Source organism: Pimephales promelas, chromosome 3 (assembly GCF_988280905.1).
Source record: "Pimephales promelas chromosome 3, fPimPro1.hap1.1, whole genome shotgun sequence".
In the NCBI taxonomy this organism is placed as follows: Eukaryota; Metazoa; Chordata; class Actinopteri; order Cypriniformes; family Leuciscidae; genus Pimephales; species Pimephales promelas.
Genome location: NC_142771.1, coordinates 27,277,387 through 27,300,395, shown reverse-complemented (window position 1 = coordinate 27,300,395; position 23,009 = coordinate 27,277,387). Strand labels below are relative to the sequence as shown.

The following is a 23,009-nucleotide window of genomic DNA, read 5'->3' as shown; positions in this document are numbered from 1 at the left end:
CTGTCACTCACATGACATCACAGCAATAGCAAACCACAATCATCCAATCATGTCTTATGGACCTATTTTGCGCCAACGTCACAGTGCTAGCTGGAGGCAAAACAAAGTGAAAACGTACTCGGTTACTAACATAACCTCACCTCTCTCTAGAAGGAGAACGAGTACTGCGTAATATCTTACACTGGGGGAAAGACCTCTTTCCTCAAGATATTGAAACCAAAAAATTATCCTTAATTTTGTAGTAATGTAAAACGTGTTGCGGCAGCTTGCAGACATAGGCAAGGCGGATTAGCATGCCTATAGGCTGTCCTGCGGCAACTGATCGAGAGTGGCGCTTTGGTGACGGTCCATTGGGGACACTTCGCGCCCACTGTGTCAAATTCCCACTGAAGCAGCGTTCTCCTGGGACGCGAATAGGTCCACCTGTGCTCTGCCGAAGGTCTCCCACAGCAGGAGGATTGTCTGCGGGTGCACAGACCAGTCCCCAGATGGTACATTGTTTATGGACAGTCTGTCTGGCCCCAAATTCTGGGAGCCAGGCTTGTGACCGTGAGGCGAAGCTGCCGGAAGCCCAAGTTTGAGGTGGTACTCGTGCTCTGAGTCAAAACTCCAGTGGGCGCATGCGGAACAGGCCCAGCTGGAGTACTGATGATGCTAAGGCCATCAGGCCCAGCATTTTCTGAAAACTCCTGAGCGGGACTATAGCGCCGCGGCGGAAGGAATTCGTGAAGGGCTGAATGTTTAGTCTGTGCTCTGGGGACAGCCGCACTGTCATAGACAACGAGTTCAGCTCAGTGCCCTTCTGGCATGTTGATAGCTTCCGGGCCTTCCTCGTCCATTTTTCGGGGGAAGGTCGGCCTGAAGAATCTGTAGTATGGCCATGGAATGAAGAGCCGAGACAGGCTGCCCAGCCGCGTAGTAAGCACGGGTGTGCATGGCTGAGGAAGTTCGGCAAGCCTTTGAAAGTGGCGCCAACTTAGCACGCCGTCCAGCAGAGGGCGGGCAAAGATGGGTTGCTATGGCTTGTTCCACAGGGGGAAGCGAGAGGTAGCCTCTGTCTTTCGCACAGTCCACTACGGAGAATGCAGAAGAGACAGAGGAACTCACTCGGTCTGATAAGGGGGCGTTCCAGGATTTTGCAACTTCTTTGTGAAGCTTAGGAAAAAAGGGCGCGGGTCTGGAAGGCGGTGGGGTGCGGCCTCCTCGAAGGAAGCACCCATCCAGTCGGTTGCGTGCAGGCTGTGTGGGCGCCTCCCACTCGAGGCAGAGGCCCGCCACGGCCTGTGAGAGTAGACGCATTAGTTCCGACTCGATGCTGGCTCTCTTTCCGGCCGACTCAGGAGAAGTGGGACAGCCCAATCCTCGCTGTCTGATTCTAGTAGAGAGCAGCTGGCCTCCTCTGCAGATCCAGCAGGCGTGTCGTCATCAATGATGGAATTGGCGGCGGGCAGCGGCCGTTGACCGTTTAGCGAGCAGAGAGAAGCTGGCGAGGACAACCAGCGAGCTGTCGTGAGCTTGAGGAGGCTCAGGGACCCGCTGAGTATGACAAAGAAACTTAAAAACAACATTTAAAAAGCAAACATTTACAACACAACGAAATTGCCACAACACAACAAAATAAAGCCGCAACACAACGGAAATGCCGAGCACTTAAAGGGCTGATCTCGAAAGGCAGTAGAGTTAGTTTTCCATTAATTTCCATCCATTTTCTGATTCAACAGTCCAAAAATGGATCAACACCACGATTAGTTTTATGTAGTTAACATTGTATGTTGACATTTATTACTTCAAGTCCACATAGCTGCATTTTTACATGATGTTCCCAGATCATGCGCCGTGGAAGCGGTTCAAAGCATGTATATACGTAAATACGCAACAATAATTCATGTTGGTGATTTTGAAGTTATATTTTATGTCGATATACAATGGTTACATACTGTTAAAACTAATTTGGTATTTATATTTTAAGACTGTCGACTCAGAAAAACTAACTTTATCACGCTCTGAGAGCCCTCTAGTGGTTGGGAGCAGGTTGTATTGCGGCTTTATTTCGCTGTGTTGTGGCTTATTTAAGTTGTGTTGTGTATTTATGTTTGCTTTTTTCATTTCGTTGTGTTTTATAACTGAAGAAGTTAAATTCGTGTATGAATAGTAGGCCGGAGCTGAACTAAAGGCATTGCTATTTGTTTGAAAAAATCAGGCTTAGCTCGATTAAACATTTAGGTACTGTTCATTAATTTATAATGTCAGAAAGGATCATTTATAGTCTCTGTAGCCAGTTTTGTTGTACCTTTTCATTGCCAGAACATTGAAGGTTGTTCTGAGCCATTCTGGCGGGAATAGGACTGGCCACTAAAATTACCCTGGGGGGCTGCAGAGGATTGATCCATGCTGTAGTGTAAAACAAAAAACACAAAGCCCAATGCTCTCTCTGAGTGCCAAACAGACTTAATGTAGGCCATAAATACGAACATGTGCACAGTATACAAATGTTTAATGCATATTTTGCTTATTTCAGAATTATTACATCAGAATTTGAAGTGAAATGTCTATATTATATGATGTATGTATGTATATATATATATATATATATATATATATATATAATTATTATTATTTTCTTCTTCTTTTTGTTTCTGGACCACAATGACCTATTATGGAAGCATATAGCTACTAAAGCAAAGGGGAAAAGGAAAAGAATGACAGGAAAAGATAGGGTTGACAATACACATTTTGGCTTGACAGTTTCTCTGTTTGAATGTTTGCAGAAAGAATGAAACGTGGGTATCTAACTTGCCAGAAGTAAATAGATGAATATTTAATGTGAGTGCACAAGCATTTGATGTGTTGCTAAAACATTTGATTGGTGATATTGTACTGGTCTTATAACGTGGATTTATAAACTTTTTCTATACCAAAACCTGCTGTCAGGGAAAAAAAAAATGTTTACTACATTAAAGGCCACATTTCAATCTGTGTTAACAAAAATAAAGCTTCCAGATTTCCATGGCATTCTATCCTGTTAAAAGCACTCGATTCAGACTTGCGGGCCACTGACTACTGAAAGAGAAAAAACCCCAGAAGAGAATCATTCTGCCAACAAATGTTCTGGATGATTATTCTACAAAAAGAGAATGGACATGAGAGGTGTTGTAGCCTACTATTGCATTCTGAATGAAGACAAAAAGTCTGAATTATTCTTAATACATTTTTGCTCCTCTCTAATTCAGATTTACACAGATGAATACTTAATATTTTAATATTTATTTATTCTAAAATGTTTCCATGAATCACAGTTGTAGGCTACTTCTCGTCTTGTTTATTGTCACTATGTACTTTCGAGTCTCAAATGATCACTTCAGTGGCTGGTTTGTTTATCTTTTTTTATGTGCAGTGCAGGTAAGATGGCTGGAAATGCGCAATGCTGTTTAAAAATGACTTTATGGCTTTTTATGAGTGCTTAAAATAATAAACATGAGAAATATGTGTTGATAAACAGTTCATACACCAGTCATTTATTCGTCTAGTCTACTGCCCTCTGTTGGAGATTTAAAGCAACCTTTTTACGTACACGTACTTATTCAGCCAACCAGAACTCAGGCGGAAGAAGGCTGTTCTTTCTGCTTTCTAAAAGTCTATCTGAGAGGTGTATTATTGCTTCAAATCACTTTTATCTGTAAACTAACTGTTGACGTTGTTGTATATGGAAAGTGTTTCTACAAAAGACAAAGATAAAATGACATCCCGGAAACGAAAGAGGGACGACACAACAAGCACAAGCAGTAAGATTCCTAAAACGGATGAGATCAGGTAATTTAGCCTGCCTAGTTATGATTAATCCATTTTCTGCATTGTACCTGAAGACCATGTGATTCAAAGCAGCATTTTAAGACCATTTTGCAAGATGTAAACAACACTGGTCCAGAAACACTTCCTGTGTCAGTTTGTAACTGTTTTCTTTAAAGAAAACATCTTAAATATGTTTGTTTAACTTTTTGATTCACTTTTAAAGGTTGTGTTAGTTGTAATTTATCCCAGCTTTTATGATCTAAAAAATGGTCTATACATAGCATCCCATATAACGACATGTTCTTCTCTTTGGTTGTTTATTCAGCTCTGAGTCTTGCCTCGATCAACCAGGCGATCAAAGTGTTCATGAAGTCGTAAATGACAAGCCATCCCCGTTGCCAGGTATTTAATGCATATTATATGCTGTGTGTTATTCTTTTAAGTAGATTATTGATCTTACAGGGCCTTCATTTTCTCTGGTCCAGCAATCCACTATGATCCTGACACAACTGAGCCCATCAGCTGCAGTCTGAAGTCTCTTGATGAGCTGTTATCATGGACAAGGAAGGAAGCAAGTCCATTTAATGTGGCCACTGTGCCCCTGGCTAGCAGGTTTCCTTCACTGGACAGCTGCCCTAGGCGTACATTGGTGTCCCATGACATGATGGGTGGCTACCGGGAGGACAGGTACAACTCAGAGTTTGATATTAGCCTGATTTTCAAACACAGTAAGCCATTTTTAGCCAGTCTTCAGTATCTTCATGGTCCTGTTCTTTCTGCCGAGGTTTATTCAAGGCACAGAGGTGGATATGCCATATGCCTTCTATCACTGGGAGTATATTGACATCTTCAACTACTTCAGTCATCAGATGACAACCATTCCTCCTGCTGTTTGGACGAATGCAGCACATAAGCATGGAGTGCTCTCTATTGGTGAGTCTCTTGGTGGGTTCAGTTTATGGGTTAAAGTCACAGTCCTAAGGCCTGTTTATGTTCACACCACAGCTGTAAAGATAATGGCACAGAGAAAGGATATCGTTGGAATCACTTTCAGAACGATTTTATTCAGCTGATGAACGATTTTAAACATTGACACCCAATCAGTATCAATCCTAGAGCTCGAGCATTTAGAGTGACAGATAAGCATGTTTCGTACGCTGGTGTGAACTGTAATATAGTTATCGTTATAGTTAACGTTGTTGGTGTGAACGGCCTTTTACAGGACGTTTACACGACAACCATGTACTAAAAATTGAAAGGTTTTTCCTTTTTGTTTAAAATAAAAAAAATCCCTGTTTACATGGATCCGTGTGAAAGCGACTAAAAACACTATTATTCATGCCAGGCCAGTAGTTGGTGGGAAACACTATGAGCTTATAGACCGAACACGTAATACGCAAGCGCTTGATTTCACTCTTTTCACAAAGTGGCAATTTTGTCGTTTAGACAGAGACGATAGCGGTATTGTTTTAAAAAACTTGCACTTTGTAACCTTTTTTTTGCAAGTAAGCTTGTGTTTTCAGACCCCCAAAATGCCACTGTTGTGTAAATGAACAGTCAAAACGAATCCGTTTAGTTGAAAACGGTGTTGTGTAAATGGCCCATCAAACATATTAGCCTTGCTGTAAAAAGAATATTGTTGTGAAAAATAATTACACTTTTGCACATTTTAGCAAAAAGAAATACAGAAATAATATACTTTAAAAGAATACTTATGTGTGAGGGCTCAGGGCTGAATGTAATGTTTTTTCTGACTCTTCATTTCTGACTCTTCACCAAAAAATGAAAATTTTGTCAACATTTACTTACCCTCAAGTTGTTCCAAACCTGCATGAATTTTTTTCTTCTGCTGAACACAAAGGAAGATATTTTGAAGAATGTTGATAACCAAACAGTTGATGTACCCCATTTTTTTCCCTCCATTATATGGAAGTCAATGGGGTACATCAACTGTCTGGTTACCGACATTCTTCAAAACATCTTCCTTTGTGTTCAGCAGAAGAAAGAAATTCATACAGTACAGGTTTGAATTAACTTGAGGGTGAGTAAATATTGACAGAATTTTCATTTTGAGGGGAACTATTCCTTTAACCGGATGCTGTTCTAAACCATAAATTTATGCTTTTTTCTGTGTAGCACAAAAGGAGAAATTTAGCAGAATGTCCAAGCTGCTCTTTTCCATACAATTGACAGCAGATGGTGACCTGTGGCTGTCAAGCACCCTAAAAGGACAAAACAGCACCACAAACATAGTCCATATGACCTGTGCACTATATTCAAAGTCTTTTAAAACCATAATATTATGACCTTGAGCTTGGGAAATGGTCTTTATAGTTAAATTATTATATGACAGCTTTGTGTGAGGAATAATGAGTTAAATTTCAGTATGCTTCAAAAAGCTCTTATACGCATAATATAGCACACAAGTCATATAGACGTTCTGACTATACTTTTATAGTAGCAGGTTGATAGCAGTGGTCTCAGTGTAATGGCATTGGACAAAAGCTGCCTGGACTTTCTACAAAGTGTCTGCTTTTGTGCTCCAAGGAAGAAAATCTATTAGTTTGCAATGACATGAGAGTGAGTAAATGATGAAAGTCAAGTCAAGTCACATTTATTTATATAGCGCTTTTCACAATACAGATTGTATCAAAGCAGCTTCACAGTGATAACATGAAAGTAGTACAACACAGATCAATAATATTGTTAAATATTAAATATCCCCAACTAAGCAAGCCAAGAGCAAGGCAACAGTGGCAAGGAACCAAAACTCAATCAGATTGGATGGAGAAAAAAACCTTGGGAGAACCCAGGCTCAGTCGGGGGCCAGTTCTCCTCTGGCTAACATTCATATTGTTTATATATAAATATTAAATATAAATATTGTATTTATTGTATTGAAAGTAATGTCATTAAACACAGAAAGAAAGAAATTTATAGACAAGTTTAAACAGAAAGGATGTTTTGAAATTCTCCTTAAAGGCACATTCATCACAGAGTGGACAGATGGAGCCAAGATATGTGAGGCCTTCCTTGCAGATGAGGAGAGTTACCGCTCAGCTGCTGATAAGTTGGTTCAAATTTCCCACTTCTACGGCTTCGATGGCTGGCTCATTAACATAGAAAATGAGCTGAGTGTGAGTAAACAAGGCATATCTGATTGGAGGATTATATGGTCACTTTGTTGACATAATGTCTAAAACTTTACCTCGAATTTGACTGACTCCTCAGGAGACTGCAGTGAAGAACACTGGTCACTTTCTGCGCTATCTCACTGACCAGATGCATGAGCGCGTCCCTGGCAGTGTGGTGATCTGGTATGACAGCGTACTGAAGAACGGCACACTTAATTGGCAGAACGAACTCAATGATGACAACAGGCAAGTGATGGTCTTGAGGGCTTATTCAGGTCTGTGAGATTTATATGGTAGAGTTTGTTCCAGTTATGCCACCAGCTTCCTTTTGTCATCCTATCAGAATGTTTTTTGATGCCTGTGATGGAATATTCACTAACTACAACTGGACAGAGCAGAGTCTGGAGAGGATGAAGTCCTACTCTGCCGCTCAAGGCCGCTTTGCTGACATCTATGTTGGCGTTGATGTGTTTGCAAGAGGGAAGGTGATAGGAGGAAAATTTGAGACGAATAAAGTCAGTGAAAACGTTATACTTTAAAAAAAAAAAATGTACGCTACCATTCAGAAGTTTGGGGTCGTGAAGATTTTTTGTTTTCGAAAGAAGTCTTCGAAAGAAGTGAGATATGCTCACTAATACAAAAATACAGTTAAAAACAGGAATATTGTGATATATTATTACACTTAAAAAAAACATCCATTGTAGTATTTTTTTATTTTTATTTATTTAATGTAATTTTCAGCATCATTATTCCAGACTTCCGTGTCACATGATCCTTCAGAAATCAGTCTAATATGATTTGCTGCTCAAGAAAAATGTCTTGTTATTATCAATGTTGAAAACCGTCCTGCTGCTTAATATTTTTGTGAACATTTTTCAGGATCCTTTGATAAACAAAGTTGAATAGAACTGACTCTTACTGACTCCAAACTTTTGAACAGTAGTGTACATCCATCATTCTCAGTGTTTTTGGCTTAAGGGTATACATAAATAAGCAATCTTGTCATTTTGTTTTTCATTAGGCTCTGGAACTGATTCGCAAGTATGACCTTTCAACAGCCATCTTTGCTCCTGGTTGGGTCTATGAAATCCACGAAAAGGCAGATTTTCGGCAAAACCAGGACAAGTATGCTAATTTATTGAACTAATCACAGTGCGCTTGCTGTTCTGTGACACACACATGCACAAGCTTCACTGATGTGTATTTTCTGACCACTTTTCTTAGGTTTTGGAGCTTGCTGTCTGAGTTTCTTTATATCCACCGGCTCTCGTCCAGTCTTCCTTTCATCTCCTCATTTTGTCAGGGCTTTGGAAAGAGCCTGTACTGGAGAGGAGAGGTACAGTACACTACACACAATCACACTAAGCTGGCTTACCGTGATGAGACTTCATAAAACTTGAATGCTAAACTCACAATTATTGGTTGCATATCGGCTATATATTTTTGAAATTTATTGGTGTCAGTAGATATTGGAAATGTACTTGTTCATGTCTATTTTACATTTAGATTGCCTTTGCCATCATCTAACCATCACTTAAAGTTAATCAAGTTAATCTTTTTTCCCCCAGTTTTACAGACAAGGCTTAAGCCTAGTCCCAGACTAAAATGCATGTTTGAGCTGTTTTAACTGAAAGCAACTTGTACTGATCTGGAATTATGTCATGCATATTTTTTTCTAAGGCACTTTTATAAAATCTACTCAAATGTCTTAATTGAACTAAGGTCTAATCCTGGCTTAAAGGGTTAGTTCACCCAAAAATCTAAATTCTGTCAGTAATTACTCACCCTCATGTTGTTCAAACCCGTAAGACTTGCGTTCATCTTCGGAACACATATGAAGATATTTTTGATGATATCTAAGAGCGCTCATAGGCTTCTAGGTATCTACCGGCCCAGAAAACTATTAAAGACATTAAAATAGTACAAGTGAATACAGTGGCTCAACCTTAAGTTGATCAAGCGATGAGAATACTTTTGTGTGCAAAAATAACAACTATTCATTTTCTTTTGTGTGGGCCTCTGACGTGAGTTCATGAGAGCGCCACGACGTATACACGAGAACTGAGAAGATGATGTAGGAAGTCTGTTTACAAGCTTCTCTCATCTTCTCAGTTCTTGCGCATGCGTCGTGGTCTGTGAAACCAGGCCTTAAAATACTTCAAATTCAATAGCACTGTTAAATGTAATCTTTAGGAGATCTCAAAATGAATATACCATACTTTATCAAGTGATGCCAAAATTCACTTGTAGCATTTAAATCGGTTTTAATTTATTTTTGAATTTTTTTAGTTAAAATGGTATAGGACATTCTGTTAAATATCGATACGTCCATAGTAATTTCTGACTATTGGACGGATGATGTAGGTGGAGATGGAGAGAAGCTGGTTCAATCTGCATGCTCAGGAGATCCAGCCTCTGTACCTCTCTGAGAACATGGAGAATGGGGGCTGGCTGAGAACCCGTGGCTGCTCAAAGGACGCTTGGATTGGTGGCAACTCTCTGATGGTGGAGGGCATGATTCCATCAGGACTTCCTGAAGTCTGTGCAAGGTACTGGAGGTTTAGATTTTCAGGGAGTACAAAAAGCTTCAATCAAACACCTTCTTTTTGCCCCTTTGTAGGATATTTTCTCTCCATGTCCCCTTGGTCGCCAGGACATTTGTCTCTTTTGTCTACAAGCCACCTGTGGGAGTAAAGGTGTCCTTGGAGCTTAAAACAATAGATGTTCCCCTGTGCACTTTCAATGGGATGGAGGAAATTGCATGTTAGTGGTCTTTTATGCTGCCGCCTTCAGATCTCTAAGAGTTTCTGTAAGCTGTCATGATAAGAATGTGTAATATTAATCTACTTTATTGGGTGTGTGTTCAGCTAGCAGTGTCTTTCCTGAAGCGTTAGCAGAGGATAATCAGTTGGTGGAGCAGTTTGTTCAGAATTGTGGTCGGTGGACTTCGGAGGGCTGGATTACCAAGTGAGAGTCAACCGTTTAAAGCAGGGGTCGGCAACCTTTTTATCATGAAATGGCTTTTTCTTATTGTCCCAGTTAATCAGGATATAACCACCAATTATATATACATATAATTATAGCTGCAGTCCGTAGCTTTTTTTTTTGGTTTAAAAATGATCCAAAATACATATTTGAGAATGCATAACCAGCCACTGTTTTTAATTCCAGTGGTACTGGTGGATTTCCGCGGGAGATTCGAGCATATCTTTGCGTCATTACATCACAAGTTTCCTTAAACATTGTGTTCATCCATGCTGTGTCGTGTCGAAGTACAACTCGCGTAAAGTTGATAATTCTGGGAATGACTGCAATTGCAGATTTCGAACAGAGATGGCGACAAAGAGGAAAAAATGCGGACTGCAGCTTTAAATAAATACATCATACATCTCTCATACAAATAATGCATAATCTTTAATAGTTCTGAAGCAGTTTTTCTTTTCAACTTTTTTAGATTTCTCAAAATCCTAAAACTTTGTTTAAATTAGACTTTGGATAACAGATTTCCAGTGTAACTCTTATAAACCTCACAGTATGTACTGCACATGTGATGTGGATGTTGTACTTGCGCATCACCATCATTGTGATTATCTGGTGATTATTCACTGGCCTGCCAGAGGTTGCTGACCCTTGCTTTAAAATCAAAAAAGTTTTGGTCATAAACATCTGAAACTCTTTTTTTTTTCTAATAAAACTCGATGTCGTTTCATGCGTAGATGTTTCCTGTTGAAAACGAATGGATGCTCATTGCGAGAAGTGTGTATTCGTGTTTCCCGAGATGAAGGAGATGAAGACGTCTCCTTTAACTGCAGGATTGGAGAGATTATGGTGAGATACACATGGACAAACCACACACAGAACATGTTACGCATCATGGGTTGTTATAAAAGCGGTTTTCACGATTTTATGAGTGATGAAAGGTCTGTGATTCACAATAAATTCAATCATTTTAAAAGTCTATATATCCAATTAGTTTAAAAACAAAATGCTTTGAGCTTAAATCAGTATTAAATGCTGAATTTGAAGTGAATTTTTACTACATTTTAGACTTTTTAACTGTTAATAAATTATTAGTGTTTTTAAGATTGAATAAGTAAATGAGCAAATGTAAATCTAAATGTAAAAATATGGGGATGCGGAGACCCGCGTGTTGTTACAATCATGTCATTTTTGCTGTGCGCACCTTTGGGTTCATGCGGACACATTGAGTTTAAACAAGACTTTACGCTTTAAAGGAGTAGTTCACTTTTTAAAAAAACTTTTTCTGATAATTTACTCACCCGCATGTCAGTTGAAAAGAAATTAAGGTTTTTGATGAAAACATTCCAGGATTTCTCCATATAATGGACTTCATTGGGAACCAAACGGTTTAAGGTCCAAATGAGAGTTTCAGTGCAGCTTCAAAGGGCTTTAAACGACACCAGACGATGAATAAGGGTCTTATCTAGGACCCTTCGAGTCATGACTCGAAAAAAGATTTGTTCATTTTGATGAACGAGTTTGAACAGGAGAGTCTCGAACGCTCATCACAAAACAGAGTAAATCGGGCATTTGTGCTTATAAAATGTAAACTTGTTTATTTATTTTTTAAATGAGCGATCGTTTCGCTAGATACGACCCTTATTCATCGCCTGGTGTCGTTTAAAGCCCTTTGGAGCTGCATTGAAACTCTCATTTGAAACTTGAACCGTTGAAGTAAAGTGCATAATATGGAGAAAATCCTGGAATGTTTTCATCAAAAACCTTAATTACTTTTCGACTAAAGAAAGAAAGACATGGACATCTTGGATGACATGGGGGGGGGGGGGGGGTGTAAATTATTAGCAAAAGTTTTTTTTTTTAACTACTCCTTTAACCAGTTCAGCCACAGTAACAGCTCATATTTAACCAGCTAAACTTTTACTACCCTGTTAGAAAAATATATAGTTGCACAGTTTCCTGTGGTTCTTCTCCCTTGCTGTATTTGTGGGTTTGCTATGTGGGGAGAAATGTGCTGGTTATGTTCGTGAGACAATTAACTGATTACTATTATTAGATTATATATTAAGACCCTTGATCCTCACCTGACTATGGCTTTGTAAACTTTATCCATGATGTGGTTTTTAATGGACTGTGGTACACTTTTGGCTTACTCTGGCTATTCTCTGCTGTCTCAGACGACGATATATTTGTCCCGTTTTAGCCACCGTAGCTTCTTCGAAAGAGAGGGGTGAGCAGTGGGCTGAACCCTTAGTGCAACTCGCAACCGAACTGCTAGATGTCGCTAAAAATACACACTGCACCTTTAATCAAAAATACAGTAAAAATAGGAATATTGTTAAATATCATTACAAATGAAAAAAAAAGTATATTTGAATATATTTTGAAAACTCCAGTTACATGGTCAGAAATCTTTTGTAACATTTTAAAAGTCTTAACTGATTAATGTAGTCTCTCTGAATAGAAGTATGATTTTCTTTCAGTCTTACACATGTCTGAACATAGTGTAAGTGTACAAATAATGATGACAGTGGCTTAATTGTCTGTTTGCATTTTTGTGCACAGTTTATGGATGCAGAGACTCTTCATGCACCCCTGCAGTCTGTTCAAGGCATCTACGTGAATGATGTGGAGCGGCGGAAGGGTGCTTCGAGGGGACCCGGAGACACACTGATGGTACTTTTGAACACCACCTTACGCTGGCAATATCCCACTCAGCAGGTCCGCCATTTCCGGATACACTGGAGACGTCTCCGTGGTCCTGACCCTCGGATTCCCCCTGGACCCTTGACTTTGATTGGCAGGTCTTACTCCACCCTGTACCGTGTGGTGAAGCTGGAGGTTCCTGCTGCTTCGGGTCTCATAGAGCTGGTGGTGGAGCCTGTGAGCAGAGAAGGATTCAGAGTGCCTGAGGACAGGTGGGGCAGATGCACACTCAGCTACAGTCCCTCAGGGAACCCGTAAACATGAATGCTATTGACTAAATACTGTACAGCTGACATGCTGTTTTGATAGTATAAACACATTTTTCTTCCATTCAAAATGCTGAAGAATGTGAGTGAGTTGGTGCTGAATTTATTCTGAATATTTAATTTAAGGAGCAGGAATATGTGTAAAATATGATTTGCACAATTATATCCTTTATTATAGTAAAAGCCGTTTTTAAAATTAGTGGGTGAGGACCAGAGTGGTCTGTTTTTTTTTAGCTATTGCACAGCTCTAGAAGTGCCTATATGAAGAGTTCAGATGCAAAAGCCTCTAAATGCCATTTGAAATTATCTTCTAGAATGGTCATTTTTATCAAACTTGTATATTTAAGTTCAGTAATTTCACTTAAATGGCAATTAATAGGTAATCTTCATTGCCATTTAAGTGAAATTACTGAACTTAAATATACAAGCTTGATAAAAATGATAATTTTAGAAAAAAATTTCAAATGGCACTTAGAGGCTTTTGCGTCTGAACTCTTCATATATACATTTATTCATAAGTGTCACCCAAGCCTCATGAAAATAATCAAGTAGCTTCTGATTATATTAGATACTGATATTTTATCCAGAATCTCTTCATGAAATTTAATTGTTTATGCATGTGTGTGAAATCAAGCATGGAGATGATTCCAGTTTCCTTTTTTCTTGAAAGACTTGCAGATACATTGTTTGTTTTTCAAATAAATGGGAATGTAAAAACAACTTTAAGGTTAGTTCTTTCTTAGCACACGTCGATTTCAGAATTCAAACTGTATAAAAAATTATGACTTTATTGTTTGTACGCATTCAAATTTACAAATTTTACAAGACACGCATTGTAAAATGATTACATTAAGATCTCAAACAAAAAGAAAAATAAGCGGGGAAAAAAGAAAGTGTCAGATTTTGGTAAAATAACTGTTGATTGTTTAAAAGTGGTTCACAAGCCAGTTTGTATCTGAATGAGATTGATCGATCACTCCTGCCGAGTCACCATCTTTAACATCCGTAGAGCCATTGGTCCCTGGTCAGATGGGATCTGTGATGATGTAATGGATAGAGATGTTCACATACACTTAAAAAGATTAAAAATAAATACATTTTCCTTTCAGTAAAACTAAACCTTCTGCTGTTATAGCCAAGCTAAACTAACTGAATGACATATTGCATGATTTTAGAACATTAAAATGACTTTGGCAAAAAAGTTTACCATATGTCCAGCTCTGAGGATCCAGTAAAAGGCAAAGTTCTTATAAGTCTTATAGAAAGCTCCAGTTTGGCTCTCAGTTTGCGGGTCTTCCAGTGCCGTCCATTTCATCTTGTTGAAGTGTTGGAGTGCATCCCATTTCAGCTGTTTCACCCACAACTCCTGACCTGCTCATAAATAAACTAATTAATTATCACTGCAGTGCAGAAAAGCTCACCTGATGACAGCCAATCGTAATGGTCTTCCTAAATATCAAACTTATGGGCAAAATGGATTACAAAAATCTTGGCAACACCATGGAACTTTTCCTCTGCGGTCGCTCTACAGGTTAGAAGCGGATTTGTCCATTACCGCTGTCGTAAATAATGTAGCCTGCTTCAGCCTACTTGCACACGCTCGCTGTTTATCCAACACCGGCTTTGGAATCAACAATGGCAGACATGCCCAGGTTGGAAGTCATTTCAGGGAGGTATATCTTGTTGACGGAGGGGTTGACTAGCTTTCGTGAGGCACACTCTCTCCCTCTCTGACGTGCGCTCGCTATGTATGTTATGTGCACAGTATATTCCAGAGATTGCGGGAGACTTGGGTTGTCTGCAATGGCCAGACATTTTGAGGAAGTGGTGGGGGAAAGTGACGTATGGCGTAAAGCAGTCGAATTTTGTAGTTCGTTTTGTGCTCCTGTCCCTACCCGAAATCCGAAGTTACATAGTGCAAGTAAAAGTGATACAGACCACATCAGGCTATGGCAGACGTGTCATTCAACCCATTGTATGTTGACCATCACAAGGGTCTTGGAAATATATTATCAAGTTTGAACAGTTACTTAGTATTGCTTTATCATCCCCTTCCTAACAGGGTGATCTGATCACAAGTGGTCAGCTGTGACATGTTACCAATCACTCCTTGTATTAAAAGGCATTGTGTTTGACCACTTCTGTTCAGAAGTCATGGATAGCTACATAAATCAGAGTTTGGTGAGTATGTAATGGTCTTAACATGTTACTTTAAGACCCATGTTTGGGGTGAAATACATGCTATGACATTCTGTTCTGGTTTGTGCTTTTCTTTAAACAAAATGCAGTTAAAGTTAACGGCAGTAACGGTTACAAGTAGACAGCCTTTATTTGTCCCAAACGAAAAATAAAGACAGTGACACACCAAGATGACGAAAGCCGACTGTAGTCGCCTCATGTTGGTTGCGTCTGGGCCAGAAAGCTGATCTGCCACTAGCCTGACTTGAGGCGACGTGGAACACGCTACTAAAACTAGCCCGAAAGTTGCTCATCGATCATCGGCTTGGTGTATCATGGCCCTATGAGGATATATGGTGACATGCACAACTACCAGGTGTAAGGCCGTGTGTCCACCAAAGCATTTTTCCAATTGTTTTCAATGGGAGCGCCACGTTTTTAAATGCCATGAGCGTAACGAGGCGCTGAGTAGTTTTCACGTTGAAGCGCCCAGCGTTTTTTACTGGTCGCCGAGAGTTGAAAAATGTTCAACTTTCGATAAAATGCAGCGCTCATCACTGTCACTTTTTACCCAGCCGTCCAATCACAGTAGAGGAGGGGCGGGACTAAACCACACTGACCAACTGTCACAACATTCTTTCTGTACAACTACATCAACCAGCAGAACTAACTGAACAAAATGGATGAAAAATACATTTTTAGTATGAAACAAATTATCTGCGAAATCAGTTACAAGTAAACTGTGCTGCGGATATTCTGTATCATAGCAACGGAACGTCTCAACGGAAAAAACGCAGAGCGTCTGGCGTTTTCAGCTGGCTAAAAACGCTTTGGTGGACACACGGCCTAAATGGTCCAAGCGCTAGTCTAAATTCTGTTGGTCAAGAGTTGGCATTCTGAAATGTTTATTAATGGTTGATGTCCTCACCCATTGTGTCCACGATGAGATCCAGCTGGCCATTGTAGATGGTGACATTGACACCTGCAGCCAGAAGCAGATCCACAATGTCCACCACAGGCTTCATGAAATCTCCTGCCATGCTGACAAACACGGCATCAGCTTGTCCTGAAGAAACAGGATTCACTTGTGAGAATCATATTGTTTTTTTATTTACACAGACACCTCTGTAAATCATAAAAAGAAGTATACCTCCCCATGTGACATTCTTTGGTATGACACCAAGCTTCTGTCTGATTGGCCCGTTCATCAAGTCAGAGAGGGACTGACGGTGCAAAGGGCGAATCTGGCGCCGCTTCAATAACGCTGTAAAAAAAATGATGGCTAAAACATTTATGCAACAAACAGAAATTTTAACTAACAGTGCATGTTGAAGGTCTCACAGAGAAATCCATCCACGGCTTGATTTGAACTGGTCTTCACCATCTCATCAGAGTCTTGAGAGAGGATATTGTAGAAGTTCACACCATTTGTGTTCTGTAACACAAGGTTGAGGAACTGAATGAATCACATGATGTTTATTAATCCTATGAAACCTCTACCTAAACCTATTCCTAAGCTACAGAAAGGTCTGTAGAGCACGTTCAACTCACCTGCTCCACAACGTTCTCGGTGATGGACCACAATTCAGTGGCTTTTTGGTACAGGCCCTGGTTTACTGCGTCCTGCACCGCTTTTGCTGCTTTTGTCACCTCATTCAGCCCATTGTCATCCAACAGAGACTAATAGACCACAGACACAGACACACATCAGAAGCATTAAAAACTTTAATAGCAAGTTATGAACAGTGAAGAGCAGCAAGTGAACATTTAATTTGGCCAAATCATCATATTAGAATGATTTCTGAGACACTGATGATCATGTGATCAATGATCATGTGACACTGAAGACTGGAGTAATGATGCTGAAAATTCATGTTTTAAAATATATTTAAATATAAAACAGTTACTTTAAATTGCAATATTATTTCACAATATTACAAATGCAGCCTTGGTGAACAACATATGAGACCTCTTTATTTTTTTTAAATCTTACCAACACTGTACTTTTAAACGGTAATGTATGCATATGTCAGATCATTACTATAGTAGTATGTTTTGATCATGCTAATGCAATCATGCTTAATCACTGTGAAGAGGAGGCAGAGGAGTTATGGTGAATTACTCACTGTGCTGTAAAGATAAGGACCCCATGTCATGACTGAATCTGCAGGAAAAACAAGCAATCGGACGTGTTTTTTTGGGGGGTGGTTTCGCAGAAGGTTAATGCGGTCATGTGAGTAAGGACTATTAATCATGATGAATGTGCATGCATAATGACTAGTAAACTGAGATGTGATAAATTACATCAATAAAAAGACACAACCAGACTGAAGCTTGACAAGCTTTTTACAAACCTATAGGAGAGATCCAGGAGTCTCCTAAAGCCACCCCAGCAAAGTTGCATTTAACTGAACCAGCTTGAACTGCCTAAAGAGAGAGGAAATTACCATTCAGTGCAGATTAAAACAAGTATTCTGAAGAGTTGCCAGATTTACTTTTGAGGAACCAACTCTGACTCAAGCTCTCCCTCTTTTAGACTTAAATAGTTTGATGAACGTCTTGTGCATGTTGTACAAAATTGCATCTAATGAAGCCTAAAGTGAGAACAAACATTTCAGTACCTTTGTGAGCTCGAGGGAAATAGCTGCTGCCATTTTGCCTCCGTAAGACTCCGAAAATATATAGAAGGGAATACTCTGTCGGGGAGAAAAGTAAGATACTATGACTAATGTCAAGAGAATAGCAAATTCAGTCAATTTTATTTTGCTTACTTGAAACTCTGTCTTTAGAGAGAAAAAGCTTTTGAGGAGGGCCATCATGTCTGATGCTACCATCGCAACGTCCTTGGTGAGGGCATCTTCAGTGTCTGTGTAACTGTATCCGGTGCCCACTGGGTTGTCCACAAATAGCACACTGGCAGCTTGCACCTGCATAGAGACATATTTTTGGATGAACAATAAATTATTCACAGATTCCACAATAAGTGTTTTTTTTTTGTACAAAATTTAATCTTAATTGCAGATATGAGAGTCAAGACAATATATTAGTTTACCAACCCAAGAGGTTTCTCTCGGCTTCAGGTCTCTATCAAGAGGTCCAATTTCCTCAAAATTGCCAAAACCACAGCTAGATCCACCAGGACCTCCCTAAAATAAACAGGAGCATGAACGACGATGTACTTCAGAAAATGAAAATCAGGGTGGATAAACAGGAGAAGGTATAACAGCAATATGAATTCTAATCCAAATAAATAAATAAAGCTTCCACTGAGATATTCTCTAAATGGAGAGGATATATGACAGATCACACTGGTCACTGGAGTGACTAACCTGAAGCCACATAACCAGAGGTAGTTCTTTATAACTGGCACTGGAGCTGTTGGCGTAGTACAACCACCAGAACATATGTGCTCCATCACGGACATCCACATATCCCCATGATTCTTTGGCTTGAACTGGAACACAACTACCTGTTTTTTGACGATAAGAACAACAGAAGTCACATTATTTATTATTCGAGCTGGGAGTTTCTTCAAAAATGTCTAGTTGTAAATGAAGCAGAGACTTTCTTAAGAGACTTTTAATGTGCAACAGGAGGGAGGATAAGTAACTCAACGATTCCGGTTCGATTCTGTTTAGGCTATACGATTGTTTCCATCCGTTTTAATGTAAATTTGAAATAGTTCAAACAGAAATATTATTTAATTCCAGTTGACTTTATGAATAGTAACTAACAATTATAAACAATTTAATTTTAAAAATGGAACTTGGTTCAAAACCTTGGGTCGATTAACTTAACTGGCGTTAGTTGAAACAACAGCAACATATTTCGCTTTCACTTTGTGCAAAGTTACAAAACACTTTAGGAACGTTAATAATCTCATCATCTCATGCTGCAATTGCAAGCCCTAAGACCAAAACTGGGTGACTATGCCTAAAAATATACAAGTTATACCTAAAAGTGTATACGTTACAGCACATAAAAATATGTCATCACGTTACCTTTGTGAAAGGTCAGAGAAAACAGCAGCACAACCAGCATGCCAATCCACGACAGTGCCATTGTTAATGATCTCAGGCTCGCTCAAACAGGCTTCCACAGTGACCCACCGGCTGCTGTTAATGCTCAAACCCAAACCTGTGAGCAGCAATGTGATGTACGGAACCGCATCATATGACTTCAGTCAGCTGACGTCAGGGAAATAAATAAACCGCCACTATTCTCTTCCACACCAGTAGAGGACAGCAGAGGGTATGACAGAGTGACTGAATCCCTCGTTTAAAACACTGAGCCATCCATTCCATCATCCTCATTGATGATTCTCACGATACTGTTCAGGCATGGCCACCTCCTGTCTCAATGCGGTCAGGGTTCGATTGTACTTTGATTATCCTCCTCCCGCGACACCCGAGTGTCGGATGTGTTGGTTGCTGGTGGACTTGAACAAATGCCGAGTTATCGCAGATCTTTCCAGCATTATAAAGGAAAAGTTTGGCTACAGCCGTAAAACTATTTTAGATTTATTTATTGAGGATTGCTACCTGCCTTCCACAGAAAGTATTTATATAGTACGTGACAATGACAGTATAAGGTAAGAACTGTATTATATAATGATATGGTGGACGTTTTTGCTAGGTTAAATGGCTTTTAAATGTTGATAATTGTTTATTCATCATCTCCATTGACAGGGTAAAGGTATGCAGTCCTGTTTATGGTAATGGTGCCGAGGCTTGCCAGAACTCTGAAGCACACATCTCAAAGACCAAGAAAAGAGTGAGAGAGGATGAGACGCAGATCTCTGAAAGTCTAAGTAAAAAAAAGAAGCCTGAAGATGTTAATAGCAATGCCTCTGCACCAGCAGAGAATGGCAAGAAGAAGAAGAAGAAAAAGAAGAAAAAAGAGGTGAAGGAGTCAGCCACAAAACCTGCCACCCCTCAAAACAACATTGCAAGCCCCTCCTCTTCGAAAAACAACAGAAAAAGCACTTCAGCTGACGCCATCAGTGACAAAACTACTCGTACAAAGAATCATGAACCAACGTCAAGTGCTTCAGATAGCAGTGAGGATGAACCTCACAAAAAGGCCCCTCCACCAAAACCTAAGTCCAAGCAGAATGGTGCAACCAAAAAGCCCCCTGTGGCTGCGCGAAAAGAAAGCACATCATCGGATTCATCATCTTCGGGTGCTGTTAATATATCCAAAAGCGGCATCACGGTGCAGCCACTTCCTGGTACACCTAAACCATCTTGCACAAACTCAAAACTTCTACTACAGACACCTCAGTGTAGAGAGAGCTCCACAGATTCTTCTTCCTCCTCGTCATCATCCAGCCAAATCAAACCTGTAGGCAAGAAATCACAAGCAGCAAGTCAACCCTCCTCAACCACTCAAAATTCAGTTCAGTCGGTCTCGTCTTCTGTGTCTAAAGAGCCCCAGGATAATGCAGAGAGCTCAGACTCTGATGCCAGTGAAATAGAGCTTGTGATTAAAAAAACAAACCTACAAGGAATGGGATTGAAAATTGCCGGTTTGAGACCTTGCGCTAGTGAGGCAGCAGGCATAGACCGAGGAAACACAAGAGGTCAGGAGAGAGGCAGAGGTCGAGGTGCAAATCGAGGCAATTGGAGAGGAGATTTTGGTAGGGCCAGGGGAACACCATGGAAACAAGACTCCCCTTTCGAACGGCAGAAACAGAACGATTCTCTGACTAATGAAAGTTTTATTCTGCAGGTGAGATGAATGTGAAGATGATGGAATTTAAATTCTCCACCACACCACACAATCTAGGGTTTTCAAGAAGGGCTCTGTGGAAAAGATATGTAAATGTGTATGTATATGTGTCCGGTTTCACAGACAAGGCTTAACTCTCAGATTAAAAGGCATGTTTGAGCTGTTTAACTGAAAGACATTTGCACTGGCATATCTTGAAATATGGCAGTGCCATTGTTTTGTCTCAAGATGCACATCAGTAATGTTTTTTAGGGACATTTAAAACACATCCTAATTGAACTTAATTTTGGCTTAATCTAAGCCCTGTCTGTGAAACCATGGCACTTAATATAAAGTGTTACTCAGAAAATCTATCTTTTTATGTTGTTGGTCCCTTGGTTGGCTAGGTTAGAATTTCTGAGTGTTTGGATCAAGGGTCCCGGGGTTAGGAAAGGTTGAAAATTAAACACAAAAAGATTCACAATTCTTGTCATAGATCCAGAACGACCTGACCAACACTTTCAACTATGATAATTTCATAACTTATTATGTAAATAAGTTGTGAATGTGTTAATGTAATGTATTATCTATCTATTATCTGTAGAATCCACCTGAACCAGCTCCCAAACGAGACTACACAGCTTTACCCTTGCTGGCAGCTCCTCCTGCAGTGGGTCAAAAAATCGCTTTTAAGGTGCAATGTGATTTGATGAATGATAATAGAAACACTTTAGGATTTTTTTATCATTCTGTTAATATTATATATGATTATTTATGTTCAGTTGTTGTTATAATATTTCCTTGTTTCAGTGAGCACATGCCAGTGGTCTGTGATCAGTTTTGACTTTGACTGATTATTCTCTCTGTCTCATAGCTTTTGGAGCTGACTGAGAACTACACACCAGAGGTGTCTAACTATAAAGTAAGCCGTTTTTCACCTCAATAATGTGAATTGTGTTGTGTGCACATTAAAAACAGTCGTTGCTGTTATTTAGGAAGGGAAGATTATTGCATTCAACCCTCAAACAAACGTGATGGAGCTTGAACTGCTCTCTCAACCTCAAGGTAAAACCAACACTTTTTTTTTGGTCAGTTTAATTTATATAAATATGACACCTGAAGCTTGGCAGCTGCTTTATTACGTGCTGGAATTGCACTCTTCCTTCTACGGAAATAATTGTTGTTATGTGTCTTTTAGCTCCAGTTGAACCTGGCAAATTTGACCTGGTATATCAGAACCCTGATGGATCAGAGATAGTGGAGTATGCTGTCACACACGGATCACAGGTACTGAATGCTCTCTTAAATGTTACATTAGGTTCACACACCCACAAGTGGATTTCAGTATGGCTGGAACATTGAATTGACCAATCAGAATTCAGGGAAAGATTTGTCTATATTTAAAATATTTTATTATGGATTGTAAATGCATATGTACTGATCAGGCGTAACACTAAACACACAGGCAAGTTTACTGAAACCACATCATTATGTGAATGTTTATTAAAAACCAAAATTCCAATGTAATTTGTAATGAACAAATTAACTTTTGGCTCTTACCTTCTTTGTTGGTGGGGAGATGTTTTAGATATCAGCAAGATAGTCGGTAGTAATAATTGGGGGAAAAAAGCTTGTAGCATGAAGAGCGATTACGGTACTTAGCGAATCCAGGTTTTGGATCATAGTTCCTACACTTGCTGGGGAAATGCATTTGACACAAAGGAATATAAAAGTGCATACTCCATGTTTAACATATGCAGTGTATGTCCTGACAGTGCTAATGCGAGTGCTGTTTTGCAAAGCTCTAAACCCTCTTTTGTAGTTTGGATTGTAACCCCATCCCCCAATCCCACACAATTGTTGCTTTCTGATTATCCCTTTTAATTGTTGTGTGAATAAGGGCAGTTCTTTGTACAAGTGCGTATGCTGTGGTAGGCTAAAACAAGCCTGTCTTTGATGTCTTTACTGCAGCTGACTGAGCGCTGGGATTCTCTTCTGGAGCCCCGGCTCATTGTGGAAAATGTCGGATGATGGTCTGAGACGCACCTGTTCGGAGAACCTTTCTTATTTTAATGCTGTTTTGTGGAAACAGCTCATTGTCTTGAAATTGTGTTAACCATTTATTTTTTTAATGTCAGTTAAATAAATACTTTTTTTGTTTTTAAAGTATTGATAGTTATTGGAGTATTGGTAGTGTCTGTTTATACCGTGAGTACAAATAGCCAATCTCTTGGCAAAGACTGTTTTT

General features: G+C 39.6%; 3 protein-coding genes across 3 annotated transcripts; 2 read left to right on the top strand and 1 right to left on the bottom strand.

The window, feature by feature from the left end:
• The first annotated feature begins 2,695 nt into the window (after positions 1 to 2,695).
• engase (endo-beta-N-acetylglucosaminidase) lies at positions 2,696 to 12,930 on the top strand. Its single transcript, XM_039686596.2, has 14 exons — positions 2,696 to 3,810; positions 4,115 to 4,191; positions 4,275 to 4,476; positions 4,574 to 4,722; positions 6,772 to 6,926; positions 7,021 to 7,169; positions 7,267 to 7,438; positions 7,945 to 8,048; positions 8,148 to 8,259; positions 9,288 to 9,472; positions 9,544 to 9,686; positions 9,791 to 9,890; positions 10,640 to 10,751; positions 12,468 to 12,930. Exons 1-14 carry the CDS (start codon positions 3,704 to 3,706, stop codon positions 12,864 to 12,866), a joined length of 2,166 nt encoding a protein of 721 aa, XP_039542530.2. The 5' UTR covers positions 2,696 to 3,703; the 3' UTR covers positions 12,867 to 12,930.
• Positions 12,931 to 13,644: 714 nt separating this feature from the next.
• Positions 13,645 to 19,232, bottom strand: scpep1 (serine carboxypeptidase 1). The gene is made up of 13 exons (XM_039686617.2): positions 19,054 to 19,232; positions 18,382 to 18,521; positions 18,109 to 18,198; positions 17,824 to 17,979; positions 17,674 to 17,748; positions 17,407 to 17,479; positions 17,179 to 17,216; positions 16,604 to 16,732; positions 16,394 to 16,487; positions 16,203 to 16,316; positions 15,981 to 16,118; positions 14,082 to 14,245; positions 13,645 to 13,910 (listed from the first exon to the last, which is right to left on the bottom strand). Exons 1-13 carry the CDS (start codon positions 19,112 to 19,114, stop codon positions 13,848 to 13,850), a joined length of 1,335 nt encoding a protein of 444 aa, XP_039542551.2. The 5' UTR covers positions 19,115 to 19,232; the 3' UTR covers positions 13,645 to 13,847.
• Positions 19,233 to 19,305: 73 nt separating this feature from the next.
• coil (coilin p80) lies at positions 19,306 to 22,927 on the top strand. Its single transcript, XM_039686599.2, has 7 exons — positions 19,306 to 19,643; positions 19,741 to 20,782; positions 21,366 to 21,455; positions 21,636 to 21,683; positions 21,757 to 21,826; positions 21,960 to 22,048; positions 22,733 to 22,927. Exons 1-7 carry the CDS (start codon positions 19,393 to 19,395, stop codon positions 22,790 to 22,792), a joined length of 1,650 nt encoding a protein of 549 aa, XP_039542533.2. The 5' UTR covers positions 19,306 to 19,392; the 3' UTR covers positions 22,793 to 22,927.
• The last annotated feature ends 82 nt before the right edge of the window (positions 22,928 to 23,009 follow it).

Excerpts from the sequence above, each read along its gene's own strand:
- scpep1 (XM_039686617.2), bottom strand. The coding sequence starts at position 19,114 with ATGGCACTGTCGTGGATTGGCATGCTGGTTGTGCTGCTGTTTTCTCTG. Across the intron at positions 17,480-17,673 it reads TTTCCCTCGAGCTCACAAAG|GCAGTTCAAGCTGGTTCAGT; the intron begins GTACTGAAATGT and ends CTCTCTCTTTAG. Across the intron at positions 16,488-16,603 it reads CCGAGAACGTTGTGGAGCAG|AACACAAATGGTGTGAACTT; the intron begins GTGAGTTGAACG and ends CTTGTGTTACAG.
- engase (XM_039686596.2), top strand. The coding sequence starts at position 3,704 with ATGGAAAGTGTTTCTACAAAAGACAAAGATAAAATGACATCCCGGAAA. Across the intron at positions 4,192-4,274 it reads CAAGCCATCCCCGTTGCCAG|CAATCCACTATGATCCTGAC; the intron begins GTATTTAATGCA and ends TCTCTGGTCCAG. Across the intron at positions 4,477-4,573 it reads GGTGGCTACCGGGAGGACAG|GTTTATTCAAGGCACAGAGG; the intron begins GTACAACTCAGA and ends CTTTCTGCCGAG.
- coil (XM_039686599.2), top strand. The coding sequence starts at position 19,393 with ATGGCCACCTCCTGTCTCAATGCGGTCAGGGTTCGATTGTACTTTGAT. Across the intron at positions 20,783-21,365 it reads ATGAAAGTTTTATTCTGCAG|AATCCACCTGAACCAGCTCC; the intron begins GTGAGATGAATG and ends TATTATCTGTAG. Across the intron at positions 21,456-21,635 it reads GTCAAAAAATCGCTTTTAAG|CTTTTGGAGCTGACTGAGAA; the intron begins GTGCAATGTGAT and ends TCTGTCTCATAG.